The 14,392-nt window shown below is 49.5% G+C and overlaps 4 protein-coding genes across 4 annotated transcripts; 1 reads left to right on the forward strand and 3 right to left on the reverse strand.

Moving 5' to 3' along the window:
• Positions 1-1,386: 1,386 nt before the first annotated feature.
• On the forward strand, positions 1,387-2,370 carry EsH8_IV_000116 (uncharacterized protein; the record flags this gene model as incomplete). The annotated part of the gene is made up of 2 exons (XM_083265006.1): positions 1,387-1,692; positions 1,750-2,370. The coding sequence occupies 2 exons, from the start codon at positions 1,387-1,389 to the stop codon at positions 2,368-2,370; spliced, it is 927 nt and encodes a 308-aa protein (XP_083123901.1).
• Positions 2,371-3,566: 1,196 nt separating this feature from the next.
• EsH8_IV_000117 (glycoside hydrolase family 10 protein) lies at positions 3,567-5,048 on the reverse strand (the record flags this gene model as incomplete). Its single annotated transcript, XM_083265007.1, has 1 exon — positions 3,567-5,048. The coding sequence occupies one exon, from the start codon at positions 5,046-5,048 to the stop codon at positions 3,567-3,569; it is 1,482 nt and encodes a 493-aa protein (XP_083123902.1).
• Positions 5,049-6,368: 1,320 nt separating this feature from the next.
• On the reverse strand, positions 6,369-7,369 carry EsH8_IV_000118 (uncharacterized protein; the record flags this gene model as incomplete). Its single annotated transcript, XM_083265008.1, has 3 exons — positions 6,369-6,665; positions 6,724-7,068; positions 7,124-7,369. The coding sequence occupies 3 exons, from the start codon at positions 7,367-7,369 to the stop codon at positions 6,369-6,371; spliced, it is 888 nt and encodes a 295-aa protein (XP_083123903.1).
• A 4,320-nt stretch (positions 7,370-11,689) lies between these two features.
• EsH8_IV_000119 (uncharacterized protein) lies at positions 11,690-13,409 on the reverse strand (the record flags this gene model as incomplete). Its single annotated transcript, XM_083265009.1, has 2 exons — positions 11,690-11,961; positions 12,056-13,409. 2 exons carry the CDS (start codon positions 13,407-13,409, stop codon positions 11,690-11,692), a joined length of 1,626 nt encoding a protein of 541 aa, XP_083123904.1.
• Between the last annotated feature and the right edge of the window lie 983 nt (positions 13,410-14,392).

Genomic DNA, 14,392 nt, shown 5'->3' on the forward strand with positions numbered 1-14,392 from the left:
TAGCTTTTACAATATTATCCCAGAGAATAAGAGCCATTGATTCGCGTATCTAGGTGGTTGTGGGAAAGGTTCGTGCTCGTAAGAGAACTTTGCAGGCTGCTACCCTCAGGGCGATCTAATAGCAACCTAGTCAGACTCAGTGGCTCGTAATAATTAGTTCAATATTATTTGGGAACTTATACAGAAGTTGAAGCGACGGTTAGGAGCACTGAAATAATCCCAGATATCAAGCTGGCCTTCATGACGGCGAGTATGGCAATAGGGCCTTCCTCAAGAACGCCATACCCCGATATGGCGGGAGGGTTAGCATCTGTTCGAGTCCAATGACCAATAACGGAAATAGCTACGCTAGTACAGATATGGCAACGGCTGTGAGGTGTGGCAGTAGAAATCGGCACAAGAATAGCAAAGATAGCGTTGAATTATGGAGCAGAGCCATTTAAGTGGCCGAGGATGAGTTGCTGCTTACCACCCTCAGCACCCTAGAAACTTGTGGCTAGATTGGTCGCCAGAGAGGTAAGCTGACAAGATGCGCCTTTTTACAGAAATCTTCAAGCAAATTTAATCCTTTAGTCGGCCACATCAAAAGAAATGCATTGCCCATTTGATCAGTATGGGTTTTGTTGCCGTGGCAAAACATGATCTGATGCCAGTTATCAGCACACTCTACAATGTTATCGGGCTGGAAACAAGCAGTATTTGACAACCAAAGGTGAGATCGAGGCGGCTTAGGCGCGAAACGGGCAACTTACTGAGCTCAAAAACATGCCCATTCCGACAATGCCAGTTTTGCGTATCATCGCGCCCGCCACCCGCACCTGGCCATGTCGGCTGCGGCCCCCCCTCCTCTATCTCAGACACAGCCGCCCAATGTGCAGCTGTTTCCCATCAGATTGGCTGCCTTGCGGTACGATTCTCGGCTCAGTCAGCTCTGCAGGTGTGGGTCAAATTTTCCATCATCTTATTTGGTCAGATTTGCATCCTGCTTCCATCGGTTGGTGCAAGTGGTGGATTGGCACTAGACAATTGCAGCTCGCTTGCCTATTGCAGATAGGTTGTGGACCTGTTGGCCGCAGTTGTTGGTATTGAACATCAAAAAGTGCAAGCATTTCATATGCAAGTATGACCGCACCCCCTGTCATCTGCCAGTAAGATATGGCAAGGATTGGGAGAAGGGAGTAGGGGGAAATGGCAAGCAACGGGTATGTAAGGGGGTCCGTTTGCTACATAGGTACTCTACATAGAGACAGACAGGCCCCCGTTCTGCCTGCCCATTTCTTCGTTTCCTGGGGTTCGGTTGCTTTTTCCGTTCTTTCTGTTCTACACATCTAATGCAGTGTGTGATCCAGTTTTGAGCGATTCCATCCCGCCCACGTCTTCGTCGGAATGTTGGTGTCGCTGCTAGCAGTCGCCTTGGGCCTCTCTCTTCGTGTTTTTGCACAGGAAGCGTCTTGCTACGCACCCAATGGCGACCTTGCCAACAATGAGACATACGTTCCCTGCAACAAGCTCGGCATCAATCAGGCAGGTGTCTTCTCAAGCTGCTGCGCTCTAGATGGACCGCCCGAGCAGCGAGATATCTGTTCCACGTCCGGCTTGTGTATCAATCGCCAAGGTCAACCGCAGCGAGGTTTCTGCACGGATAAGACATGGAAGAGCAAGGCTTGTGTTCATGTTTGCGTGGATGCTCAGGTACGGTCGCAACGGCTACGAGAACCGCATAGACTACGTGACCTAACAACTGAACAGAGTGGCGGAAATGCTTCTAGTTTGAGCTTCATGACCGCTTGCAACGACGGCACGGCCAAGTACTGCTGCGGGAAATCAAACACGACCTGCTGTGGTACCCCGGAAGCGATCTCAATCTCGCCACAAGATTCCGTGTGTACAGCGAACTCGACAAGCACTAATGGCGGCACCGGAAGTAGCTCCTCGGCGTTCAAGGGCGCTACCATTGGTCTCGCCGTCGTCTCCGGCCTGAGCTTGCTGGCTGGCCTTCTCTCCACTCTGTGGTTTTGGAAACAGAACAAGGCGCTTAAGCAGCAGTTGGCCGAGAAGACAGAGTCGACTCAACCACCAATAGAACCGCAATACACGGGCGCTCCGAGCTCGCATGTCGGCAGTTCGCCGTACAACCTCTACAAGCCGCCATATAGCACATCACCGCCCCCACCCATGTCGCCGAACTCGGAGATTCACTTTGGAAATGTGCAGAGATATTCAGAACTGGATGCTTCCGCCGTTACAGCAAGGAGTGAGATGGGGTCGCCGTCACCATATGATCAGCAAAATCATGAGCAAGGCCGCAACTCACCGTTACCAGCACAGTACGCGACTCCAATGCACTCGCCGAACTTGCCGCAATCGTAATCTATCGGGAAATCGGATCGTAGGAAGTGACATTGGTGGTGGGAACTAAGCAATTATGCTGTAATTTCGTATGGAAAGTGCTAAGCAGGCGTTATGTGAGTTGAGCAATGCGGGTTATGTCCTCGCCTCCGTTTGGTCATGATATCTCGGGTAGGAGATTTGAAACTCTCCACTGTCTTTCTCTCGAAGCAAGAAACTTGACCCATAAATCCGAGAGCGACTAGTGCCAACAAAACCAATACCATGGCAATAAATTTCAGAAAGTTGTTTACTAAACGGCATCTAAGATGACTAAAAGCGTATGTTGAAAAGCGTAGATCGTATGGTGTAGCGTTCTCGAGCCATAACCATTCACTCCAACGATGAAAACATGATCACTCGAAATGAAATCCCATATCCCCAGTATCTAGTTGATCGTCGTGGACGGCCGTCATATACATACCTTTTCCACAGGTTCAAATTGCCCACGACGAGAACGCGAACTACATCGACGCCATTCCGTCAACGGTTCATCTGGCTTCAATAGCCATATACGTACAGCAACCCATACATCTGTGTGAGCAAACCTTTTTATATGACCCCACGCAGACTCGGTGCAGTTTCCTTTTGATGACGCAGAAATATCTGTATCGAGGGCACTTGGCTCAGTCACTCAAGTAGTTCAAACCTTGTCTTTCTATTCTTCATCTTCCCTAGTTTTCGAACAGAATAAGCAGAGCAAATATGTGAACACCAGCCCAATCATTTGCGGCTCTCGAGGGTGAAAAAAGCAATTATCCATAATCACCCAACCAATGCTTGGTAAACTCGCCGTGTGGCAGCTAGTAATGCGGAGATGAATGTCATCAACATAGTCTAGGCTGCCTGAGACTTTTTTGAAGTATGCTGGGCCACAATAACTATGGCTACGTGGAGTCTCTGTTTCGGACTTGGCTGCTTGCTGGGAGCCGACCCAGGCTCTCTGCAGCACCGCTGTGTTGATGGAACAGCGGTCACGCGTTTCCGTCGGTCTCGGCATCGCCACCAAAAGGGAATCATGTGAATGAAGATAATGAGAAAAAGTATACATAATAGTATATGTACCTAAAGCCTTGAAAGTATTTACACGAAATTCGTCACCGTCTCCTAGGGACGCTTTCCGGAGCAGTCTCGTTCATGTCTCCACGTTCTACTCCCTCGACGCCACCTTCATGTCCTTAGATGCATTGGCTGTAGTAGTCGTTCTGCTTCTGGCAAGTGAGACCAGACTGGCAAGTGGTAGCGCCAGTGAATCCAATACCACCGCACTGAGCCCAGCGGGCTGCTCCGCCAGTGGCGGCAGCAACAGGAGCGCTGGAAGCAGCATCGGCGCTGGCACCGCCGGCACACTTGCTCTTCACGCTCGTGACCAAGGTAGTGGCGGGCGCGGGGGTAGCAGCAGGGGCGCTGGAGGCCTTGGCAGTTGTGGCAGGGGCGGCAGCGGCAGAGGTCTCAGGGGTGGTAGGCTCGACGGCAGGGGCAGAAGACTCGGCGACGGTAGGCTCGGCGGCGGGGGCAGAAGCCGCGGGAGTAGGCTCGGCAGCAGCAACCTCGGTGGTCTGGACCGCAGCGGCGGAAGAGACGGCGGCGCTAGTGGCAACGGCGGCGGCAGAAGTAGCTGGGGCAGCACCGCCCGTGGCAGCGGCAGCAAGAAGGCTGGAGATGCTGGTGTAGGCGGGCTTGGGCTTCAGGTTCTCATCCCAAGGCAGAGCCTCGCCGGTACCGGGGAAGACAGAGGGAATCCACGAGTACTTGTCGGTGAAATCCCAGATGGTGACACCAACACACTCAGCAATGTCCAGGCAAGCACCAACCACGCTGACGTAGTCAGTGGCCTGTTGTTCTTGGGCAGCGGCATCGGCAGGGATGCTCTTGTGGCGGATGTCAAGCTCGGTGTAGGCGACTTCAGTGACGCCGGCGTCGACGTAAGACTGGAGGACGCTGCTCAGGGCAGTGCGAGAACCAGAGCTACCGACGATAAGATGGGCCTGCAGGCCAAGACCGTCGATGCGGGCTCCGGAATCCTTGATGTTCTTGATGATGTTGAGGACCTCCTTCTGCTTGTTACCAGCGAGCTCGATGTTGTAGTCGTTGTAGTAGAGTTTGGCGTCAGCGTCAGCAGTGGCGGCAGCCTTGAAGGAAATGGGGATGAAGTCCGTGCCAAGGACCTTGTAGAAGACGCTGTCGCGGTAGGTACCGTCCTCGTTAAGGGCCTCGTTCACGACGTCCCAGGCGTAGCACTGGCCCTTGTAGTGACCAGCGACGTTGGAGATGTGCGTCTCGATGATGGAGGTCAGCTGCTCCTTAGTCCAGGTGCCGGAGGAGACCCAGGTAGGCAGCTGAGAGTGCCAGACGAGGGTGTGGCAGCGGAGAAGCTTGCTGTTGCTCGAGGCGAAGTCGGCGATCTCGTCGCCGGTGGTGTAGCTGAAGACGCCCTGGCTCTTCTCGGTGAACTGCCACTTCTGGCCATTGCCAGGTGTGATCTGGCCGAACATTTTGGGGTCCTTGAGGATCGCGACGACGGCCGTGTCGGTGAGCTCCGAGTTGTCGGTGGCGGTACCAAAGTACTTCTTGCCGGCGGCAACGGCCAGCTCATGAAGGTTGGCGCTGACGCCGGGGAGGGCGAGCAGGCCGGCTGCTGTGAGGGCGGAGAAACGCATTGTGATAGATTTTGAAAGGAGAGACTAGTAGAGAGAGACTGATGCGAAAGAACGTGAATGTACCTCAGGGTAACCAAAAAAAAGAATGGAAGTGAACGGCAAAAGACGACGGAAGAGACATCAAAAGGGAACCACCCCGATGCCCGGTGGGAGTAAGAGCCGTTTATCAATGTTTCCCCTGACTATGTCCCCGGTTATTTTCATCACCAATACTGCTCCAATCTATCCAAGGCGGTTAGAAGCTTAACCCATGGTGGCCGACGATCCGGTAACCTCCTGCCCCTGTCTATGGGGAACAATCGTATTGGCTATAAAGCTTCGCTTCCCTCGGCCGAAACGATGAAAGGGGTGGAGGACATGAGGGGTCAAAAAAGGATCTCCTGTTTTGTTCTGAGGGTACCACCACATAACAGGGCTCTTGCTGGCGCGCGGATGTATGGAGGTGGGCATGGGCCTTCAAGTGGCCTTTCCCGTGGATACAGAAGGCTTTCCATGTTCTTAGAAGAACCCAAGAGTGCAGAAAATCAGCTCGTGCATGCCACCTTGTGTCATCCGAACTAATGCGGCTTAACCGATGCCCCGCTCCGCCCCTGAATTTCCGGGTATCGGATGCCCCACATGACCTTTTTGCGCCTCTGAGCCGGCAGGTATTTTGTTTACGCGAAACACGCCATCCTTTACGCTTCCAAGCACATCACTTTATTCACGGCACGACACAGCCCAACAAACAGGAGAAGTCCAATGATCTATACGGATATAAACGTTGCTTTTCGGGTACCTCCGGATACAAACTAATAATTAAGCACGATTATCATAATTCGACGTACATCGGTCTTCACGAAGAGCAAACATGAAGCACAACCCACCATTTACAGCATTCCTAGGTTACGATAGACCTGTTGAAACATGCTAATAGTAGTGAAGAAAGCGTAATAACCTTAAGCAATTAGAATTGGTTTTAGTGTTCGCAGACGTTGCTAAAGCAAGTCACTACAATGGAGGGCAAATAGTGTAAACACCTCTTTTGTGATACCAAATTGCATTGTAGTTAATTGTAGTATTAATGATAGTGTTAAATATTACTAATTAGTTGTAATTAAAAGTTCGTCTGGTAGTGAGCGTAATCCCTTCGCCATCATGTTATCGTTCATTATTATCCCATCGTAGCCGGGCCCGAAAATTAATACCGTCTCCCAAACCGCCTCCGTGTATACTACTTCGATGTTGAAGTGCTTTATCCAATTGTGTCCGAAGCCATGAAGACCAATTCTGAATCTTGGGTTCAGACCAGAAGAAGATTGCAGCATGCGATTAAATTGATTAAAATGTGACATCGGGGACAACACCGACCACAAGGACGATCTTTAGCTTAGCCTGGGCGTTGCGGACGCGATCAGAGACACCTTGGAGAGTGCTGGTGGCAGTAGCGACAGAGTCCAATGCCTGGGAAGTGATGGATTGCAAGTTGACAAGAGCGTTGTTTAAGGCAGACTGGGTCTGGGTCAGAGTGGCGAGATACAAAGCTTTGGCGAAAATGTTCAGGTTGTTGTACTGGGCCTGAAGGGCGTTGAGCTGCGCAGTAATCGCTCTGGCGAGCGCCTGGGCTAGACGAACAAGCTAAAATAGACAGATTAGCAAAGTTCATTCACGTCGACGGGGAAAAAACTGTTCTTACATCTTCGGCAGCTGCGCCAATATCAGGAATAGCACCTGGCGCGGTAGTAGGAAGAGGAACAACAATGCTGGAAACAGTAAGGCTAGGGATGGGGATAGAAACGTCGGGGACAGAGATGCTGGAGACGTCGCTGCTGGGGACGGCAATGCTGGAAACAGTAACGCTTGGAACAAGACCAAGAATGCTGGGCACGGCAGCAACTACACTGTTGACCACATCGCCGACCACACCGCCGACATTTTGAACAAGAGTGTTGAGAGTGCCGACAATTGTATTAACGTTGTTGCCAATGTTGGCAACGTTTGTGGTAACTTGGCCGGTCACGAGCTGGGCTTGATTGAAAACCTATAGAATTTGTCATTAGTAATACATTCTTCAAAAGGTCTATAGATGTTCTCACGTCTTGCACATTACCAGTGGCGGCTGATGTGAGATCTTTGACAAGATAGGTAGTTACGGCAAGATTGTTCTGGAGGATTTGGAGGGCTTCAAAAGCTCCCGAAGTAAAATCGGTGGGTTCGAAAGTAACTGTAGGCAAAACGATTTTACCCCCATTGATGGTTAAGGCTCTGGGTTGGATTGCAGCACCCTCAACTGATGACAAGGTAAAGGCAACAACGGCCGCGGCGAAAACCTTGGTCTGCATTTTGAAGCTTTGACGTCTTCTTTTCCAAAGGAGATCAAATAAGAAAAGCTGAAAGGGCAAAAGAAGACTAGAGGAGACTTTTTTCTGATTGTCAAAGACTAAGTGGGACCGTTGCAGTACTAGATGGGAGATGATGTGCAAGCTGATGAGGAAGAGAGGATTAGCTATAAGGCGGGAGATATAGATGCCTCTTATAGAAATCAAGAAGTAGACTTCACACTCCACGATCCCAACTTCGTTAACGTTGCAAGAACTGCAAAATGTCTGCAAACGAGAGTGAATACACTCATGGCCGGCGGCTCGGCAAAGGAGTGGCTTTCTGGATGAGAGTCCCCCCTCCCGAACGGAGAGCTCCATCCGGAGGTCCAGCATAACACACTCGCACAGCTTTTCGGGTTCTTTGTGTTGAGAACCATACGCTGCTTCAATGGACATCCAACCTATGTGTCATTTGTCCCTTGTGTCCGCCTTCAGGTAGGTGAAGAGCGAACAGATTTGATGGTGAGGGTCGAGAAGGCGAAGGATGTGGCGGTCACCCGCTAGAGTATCGTCCTAAGTTGACGTCGTTAGAGGGGCTGGGCCGACCCGCGCTACTCGCTGTGTTTCCTTCATCATCAAAGCGCTAGTCAGAAGGCATATTCCGCCGCTGGCACCAACTGATGTCTCATCTTTCCATGTTGATAAGGTCTGCCAAGGCGCCAAGCTGGCTCCAAAAAACCTCGAGGCATCCTGTCTTTCCGAGAGTAACTACCAAGTAGCACTTCGATGGTGAGTTCGAATAATCCTCCAACACTCACTTGGGCTTTAGCGATATCTATCACAAAACATTCGTTCCCTATTATCTTTTTCACTTTCTAGAATCATCTGATTGTATTCATCTTGGGCCTGTAAGCCATTTCTGCGTGTAGGCTAAAAGCCGCTCTTCCCTAAATCCGTGTAACAAGGAAACTGGCGGCCAGCGTGCCTTGTGATAACGGTCTTGGAAACGCACCTCCAAGGCCCAACTGAGACAACCCAAAGGAATTAGAGAAGCTAGCAAACAAGGAATGAGGAGTGGTCATGCTTACAAGGAAGCCTGACTGATAAGTCGGGGTTTCCCTTCTCATTCTCGGCATTTCTTGCCTTTCATATTCTAGAAAAGTCAAGAGTTGCACAAATGATGCTGGAAACAGCCACTCTGGCTAATTCTTTTGATTTCCCACTCCATGGAGTACTGGTCCGGCTTGTTGGCCCCGGACGCCACAGGGTTTCCCGCAGCCGATGTCTTAGACGTTCAGATATCCAGCGAATCAAGTGTGCTCCGAACAGCCGGGTCGCCCCACATTCAACGGGAGCAACCCTTTGCAAAGGCCCCAACTCAAGCATCAATGGAGCTCGGAAGTTTCCTAGTGGCCGGAGCTAGATCAAGCAAATAGCTTGGCGGGTGGGCGAGGCTGCGGGAAGTATGTCGGCGGATACCCTCCCACCGGCCGCATTCATCGACAGCGGGGTGCTCCTGCCGGCTTTTAACCCTCGGATTGGGCTGACTCCGCAGCGGGTGGCAGAAGATCAGCCTTTGTTCTAGAGACTATTTCGTCAATGACACTTCGCGACAACGTTTGCGGCCGTATGGAGGAAGGGAAACCCCGTTCAATGTCAGGGTAGCACCTAGATGCTGAACAAGCTGACTCAACACCATGATACCTTACCAAAGATCGCATCTCGATTTTTGCGATGATATCATCTTGCGGTTCGATTTCGGCATTCCGAGCCTGGTCATCAACTTTTTGGCAACACGTGAATATTGAAGACATCAGTGGCAGCCTATATGAAATGTAATTAACCAAAGGCAACCACGCGAATTGATTTACATCCAGTCAAGTACTTTGGAACTAATAATTACCGAGAGTCAACATCAACGGTTTGTTATCTTCCTTTCACATTGATAAATCTCTAAGACTGCTTTAAAGACAAAATTTGCCAGAGAAGATCGACATTCGTTTAAAAGCGTAATACAGGCCCAATTCCGTGGTTCTGGGTGCCCCCTTCCCTTCCCTGGTTTGTGGGACATGTTCGCAACTTGGAATGCATGTTTGCGGTCTAGTGCTAGACGGAGGGGCCGTAACATCATTGATCCTTCACCGCAAATTGATATTGTTCTACAAATATGTTAGTCGTGTATGACCGCAATCCTTGGGGCTTTTATAGCATATGCCATGCCTCTTGGCAAGCCACCGTCGTTATACCTTCCTTTTTTTGAACGACGCCATCAACGGGGGATGGGGTGGACAAAGAAACTAGTGCTTGCTTCCGGTTTGTAGAAAGGACATGTGAAATAACTATTTTCTTTCATGACCTGAAAAGAATCATGGCGAGTTCGGCACTTCTGCGGATATGGGAAATGCCGAAATATAGATCAATCAACACATGTCGAGGCTTTCCCCATGCGGGGGTAGTAATCTTGGCACAGACTCAACCTCGTCAATATCATCATCGTACGGGAATTTCCGCAAAATCGTAGGATCATACCAAACTTCTCTGGCTGAAACTTACGGCCGGGTCCTTGGATCACTTTGGCGCGTAGGTGCGAAATCCTGTTTTCGGCTGACCTTTGATAGCAACCATTTACACCTGTTCTGTTTTTTCGTGTGCTTCCTGGGGTTCAAAATGATCTGAGCAAATCGCTTTCGAGCGTTATATTACGAGACACAGCAAAGTGTACCTGCAGTGGAGAATAGGAACCGGCACCAAGCAAAATATATTCCAACCCATTTACTACGGTGTCCCACGATCCCCCGTCCACTTAGCACGCTTGATCACCCGCACCCTGTCTTCCCCATGCGTTGATGGAGACCAGGGTCCAAATGCTTGAGTTAATCTGAAACTGTGGCAAAATACGGATATCATTTTTCATTGCTGTCAATATCTTCAATTCTTAAAAGTATGTGCGATTTAGGCTCAGCTTCTGTTGGTATCATAGGATACCCGTACGGGTGATAAATCAAACTAAACTAAAGTGGTAAACTGGTCATTCATTCTTCTTTCTAGAAGGAAAGAAAGTAGAAATGTTCACAGCAGCAGCGGTAGTGAAGATATTGCTGTTGGCAGCCCGGAGGTGGAATCTCCCGGTTCTGGTGCCACTGCCGGCTGCGGCTGACTGCTGCCCGTATTCTGACCAGTTAAATCTAACAGCTCCTATAGATGAGCAAAAACTAGCGCAGCTCTACGCCAAAGAGTTCCCTCAAATGCGGCTTTCGTTTTCACCACTGTATAGTGAGAGGTTCTAAATAGCTTCCTACATCAACCTGGGTTCTAACAGCGTAATGATGTCCCTAACCATTTATGACAATACTGCCGTGTCACCCCATCCCCAACAAGCAACTGTAACTGGAAATTTAGGCACTCACAGAATCAGGCCAACACGGCGGGATTCTTGCAAACATGATTATCTACTCTTTTGCATAGTCTTTGAGTGGCTGAAGCCTTCCGTCAACAAAAAGAACCCTCGACTTAACATGGAACCAAATGAAAGGGAATACGTCCAGCCTGGGGCTCGTGGTAGGTGAGTAGTCGATGGGTTTGCCAATATCTGTCAAATTATATTCCACGACATTAAATGTGACATGCTCGTCGTCTTGATTGAGACAGGCAGGTTGAAGCTCATGTATCGCTCTTCCGGCAGGACCCAAGGAATAGGACAGCCCCGTTCTTTGGTGATAGCCCAATGCAATTCAGTCATGTTTTCGAACTGGCAAAAGGTAACTTGACTGACTTCTCAGCTGCGACTGTCAAGCCGTAGGACACATGTTTGGTTCTGGTATTTCGCGAGCTGGCAGGACCCGTACATCTTTTCCGATGAGGTTATTATAGTGGGAAAGGATGCCGAGGACACCTACTGGATTCCTGGATATAGGGAGAAGGGGCTTAGGCAGATGTTATAGAAGGAGATGGCGCGAGAGATATGATAATCTTTCTAGTTCAAAAAATTCTTCCCTTAATGTGTTTTGTTGTGAGATGCTGCAGTACGTTGCCCAGTGTGCTGCCACATGGCCTGGCATGTGAACATACGCTACTCGCCCACTCACCATCTTGCAAGGTTGATCACTTTCATTCGCAAGCTCACTCCCACTCGTTGTCTCACCACTTTCTCTTTCATGTGCAAAGCCTTTTTCTAGTAAAGGCATGCTTTTAATCAATGCATTCGCCTGGTCACATATTATATACTGCGTTGCGCATCGTACATCTTTTTAAAATAAGCGGTATGTACCATAGGTTAAACTTGTGTTGTCGTATTTATGAGACCTTTAATGCATTGTCTTCTGATACTTAAGCTAGAATGATTTAAAAGCTACTCGCTATTCCACCCAGCGTGTCCACGACTTCAGAAAAGGTTTCAACAATGCTAAGCTTGTCCCATTTCCCCGTCAAACAGGCAACTGTAATCTTTTGAATAGTATCTCCAGCATAGAATCCCAATCGCTGATCAGCGTGCTTCAAAAGCCTGGCCTTCACCGCAAGTGGGTTGTTTGCCATACCAGATGTAACCAAAGCGCCGTTATCAATCTGGTCAGCACGGGACCAAAGACCAATTTCTAGCAGAATTACACCGAGAGCTAAGAATTATCAGTACGAACACATAATTTCTCAATATCCTCTTAAATATGCAGGTAAGCTGGCTTGAAGGCATACTTGTAAAAGCACACTTACCGTAAATGTCGTGTATCTTCTCAAACCTGTTGATCGGCTGGCGCCATCTCGTCGGGTGACGATAGATGTTTCGGTTGATTTCTTCCTCTCCAAATTGGTTCGAGAAATCAGATTCTCGTCGTGAGAATTCAAACCCAACGAGCTTCGGGTCATCAAACGCCGCCCACAAGGCCGACTGCCCGTCGTCATCCGGGAAGAGAAGAATATTTTCCGGCCGCAATGATTTGTGAACCCATGAATATATATGGAGTCGTTGAAGGGATGAGACGATTTTGTGTGCAAGCCGTATTCTCGAAGAAAGGGACGGCCGCCCGCCCTTGTACTTGGCATCGAGGACGCTTGCCAACGTAACAGGCTGTGATAACACACCATTGACTGTCGGAAGACGGTAAATGAGTCCAAACCTAGACTTTGGTGTCTCCTCGAAGAAGTGGGTACATTGCATTACCCTCAATGCCGGGTCTGACAAAGGAGCCTCCTGTAGTAAGGCAACCAGTTGAAGTACGCGCTGCCGGATGACCACATCGCTGACTGAACTCCTACCATCTAGTTCATAACCCTTGTATTCAACCAAATAATAGCCATCAGAGTCTTTCAAAGTTCCTATTTCGAAATCCGCCAGCTGTGAAGTGGCTGTAAAGTCTTTTGGAAGTGCCTCTTTCGCTTGTGAATGGGCAGTAATAGTTGACGGAGGTGTTATGAGCAGCTTCCGCACTCCAATGCCACGCAGTAGTCCAACCGTCTTAGCATCGTTGTCTTCTTCTAACTTTCGCATCCTTTCAACTGTCTCGAAAAAGGAAAGGGGCCACCAAGCTGCTTCCAGAAGGGTCTGTGTTCTTTCAGCCCAAGCCTCGAACTCGGAGACGAGCTTCTCCATGCTGCTCTTATCAAACACAACCCAAAGCATTTTCCTTGCCCACCCAACAGCTTTCTGTTGAGCTTTGTCGGATTCCTTCTTCTGCAATGTGAGGTTTTTGATGCGATCATCAGCAGTCAAAGACGCTAAGCTACCGACATCCAAGCTATCAACCGGCTCTTGCATTTTGTAGTGAGATCTCACTGCTGAAAACTCGATCAAGAGCCCATACAGTTGCCTGAGTAGCGCTAGGATATCGTTACAAACTCTCTCTGGCAGGTGTTCAATCAGACGGCCAGGCATGGCTGGCAAGAATTTTTTGTCTTCGAACAAAACCCTCTCCATCGAATCTAGCCTGGTTCGTTGAACTGCGAACCGAAGACGAAGGCGCTCAGCATCTTTTCCGAAACTGCTGTAATCCGTTAAAGCTTCGTCAATGGTTGCGCAAATGGGTTTGACAATTGCGACGGCGCCGAGAACAAGACCAGCGGCCTCCATAATGGTGCCAATAAGGGTTGATGAAGATGGACTGATTGAAGTGGAATAACGGGAACGTAGATGATGGCACAATTTGATTTATTGACAGAATATTGGGCAACCCTAGTTCACTTCAAGACTTCTCACTGGCTCATGATCCGCGCTATTCCTACTCTGTGCATGAGATTAGGCTGCAACGCGTGTCAGGTGGTGGTTGTATTGACTTAACTGGGTGCGGCTGAAGATCAAATCCCTCAAAGAGGCAACCGGGGGATGAGCGGGGTCGAAATGAAGCTTAAACATAGCTCTACCTCTATCAATCCGCGACCTTAATTCGAGTTCCTAAGCGTACGACAATGGTTTTAATTCGAAAATGAGTTTGACGTGGGATCTTCGCACGGTGCTCATCTCTGAGGCGTTCTCAATCTCCAATGACCGAGACAACGAGGAGGCAAGCCGACACGGAATTGCCAAACTTGGACCAATCGACGTCTGGAACTATCTAATCAGCTTGAGTTATGACCCGGCACCCCAGGGCTCAGAATCGCCCGAGAGATATTCCAAGCTCCGGCATTTCAAGGCTGCGGACTTCGACGGCAGCTGGGATTCTGCACCCAAGCATCTTGGTGACGGCGCGTCTTACTCCGTCGACAAATGCACACTCACTGTAAAAAACATCGATGGAACCCCGTTGGTTGTAGCTGTCAAGAAAATCAACGCATTCAAGAGTGCCAGTATACGAGATGGCTATAGTTCCGCCGCTCTACAAAGATCCGTGGCTATCATCTTGAAAGAGCTTCGCATTCTCACCCATCCGCCCCTCGAGTCTCATCCCAATATTGTCGGGTTATTTGGATATAGATCAGAGTTCGCGCCTGCATCTTCTCGACAAAGCACCAATGTTTCTCTGGTAGTTGAGTACGCACCGTACGGAACTCTCCGAGATTTCTGCCAAGGCCACTCGGCCGACAAAGCCTCCGAAGTCCTTCTCAAGGCACATTTCA

This window comes from Colletotrichum jinshuiense, chromosome 4 (genome assembly GCF_051148585.1).
Source record: "Colletotrichum jinshuiense chromosome 4, complete sequence".
NCBI classification, from domain to species: domain Eukaryota; kingdom Fungi; phylum Ascomycota; class Sordariomycetes; order Glomerellales; family Glomerellaceae; genus Colletotrichum; species Colletotrichum jinshuiense.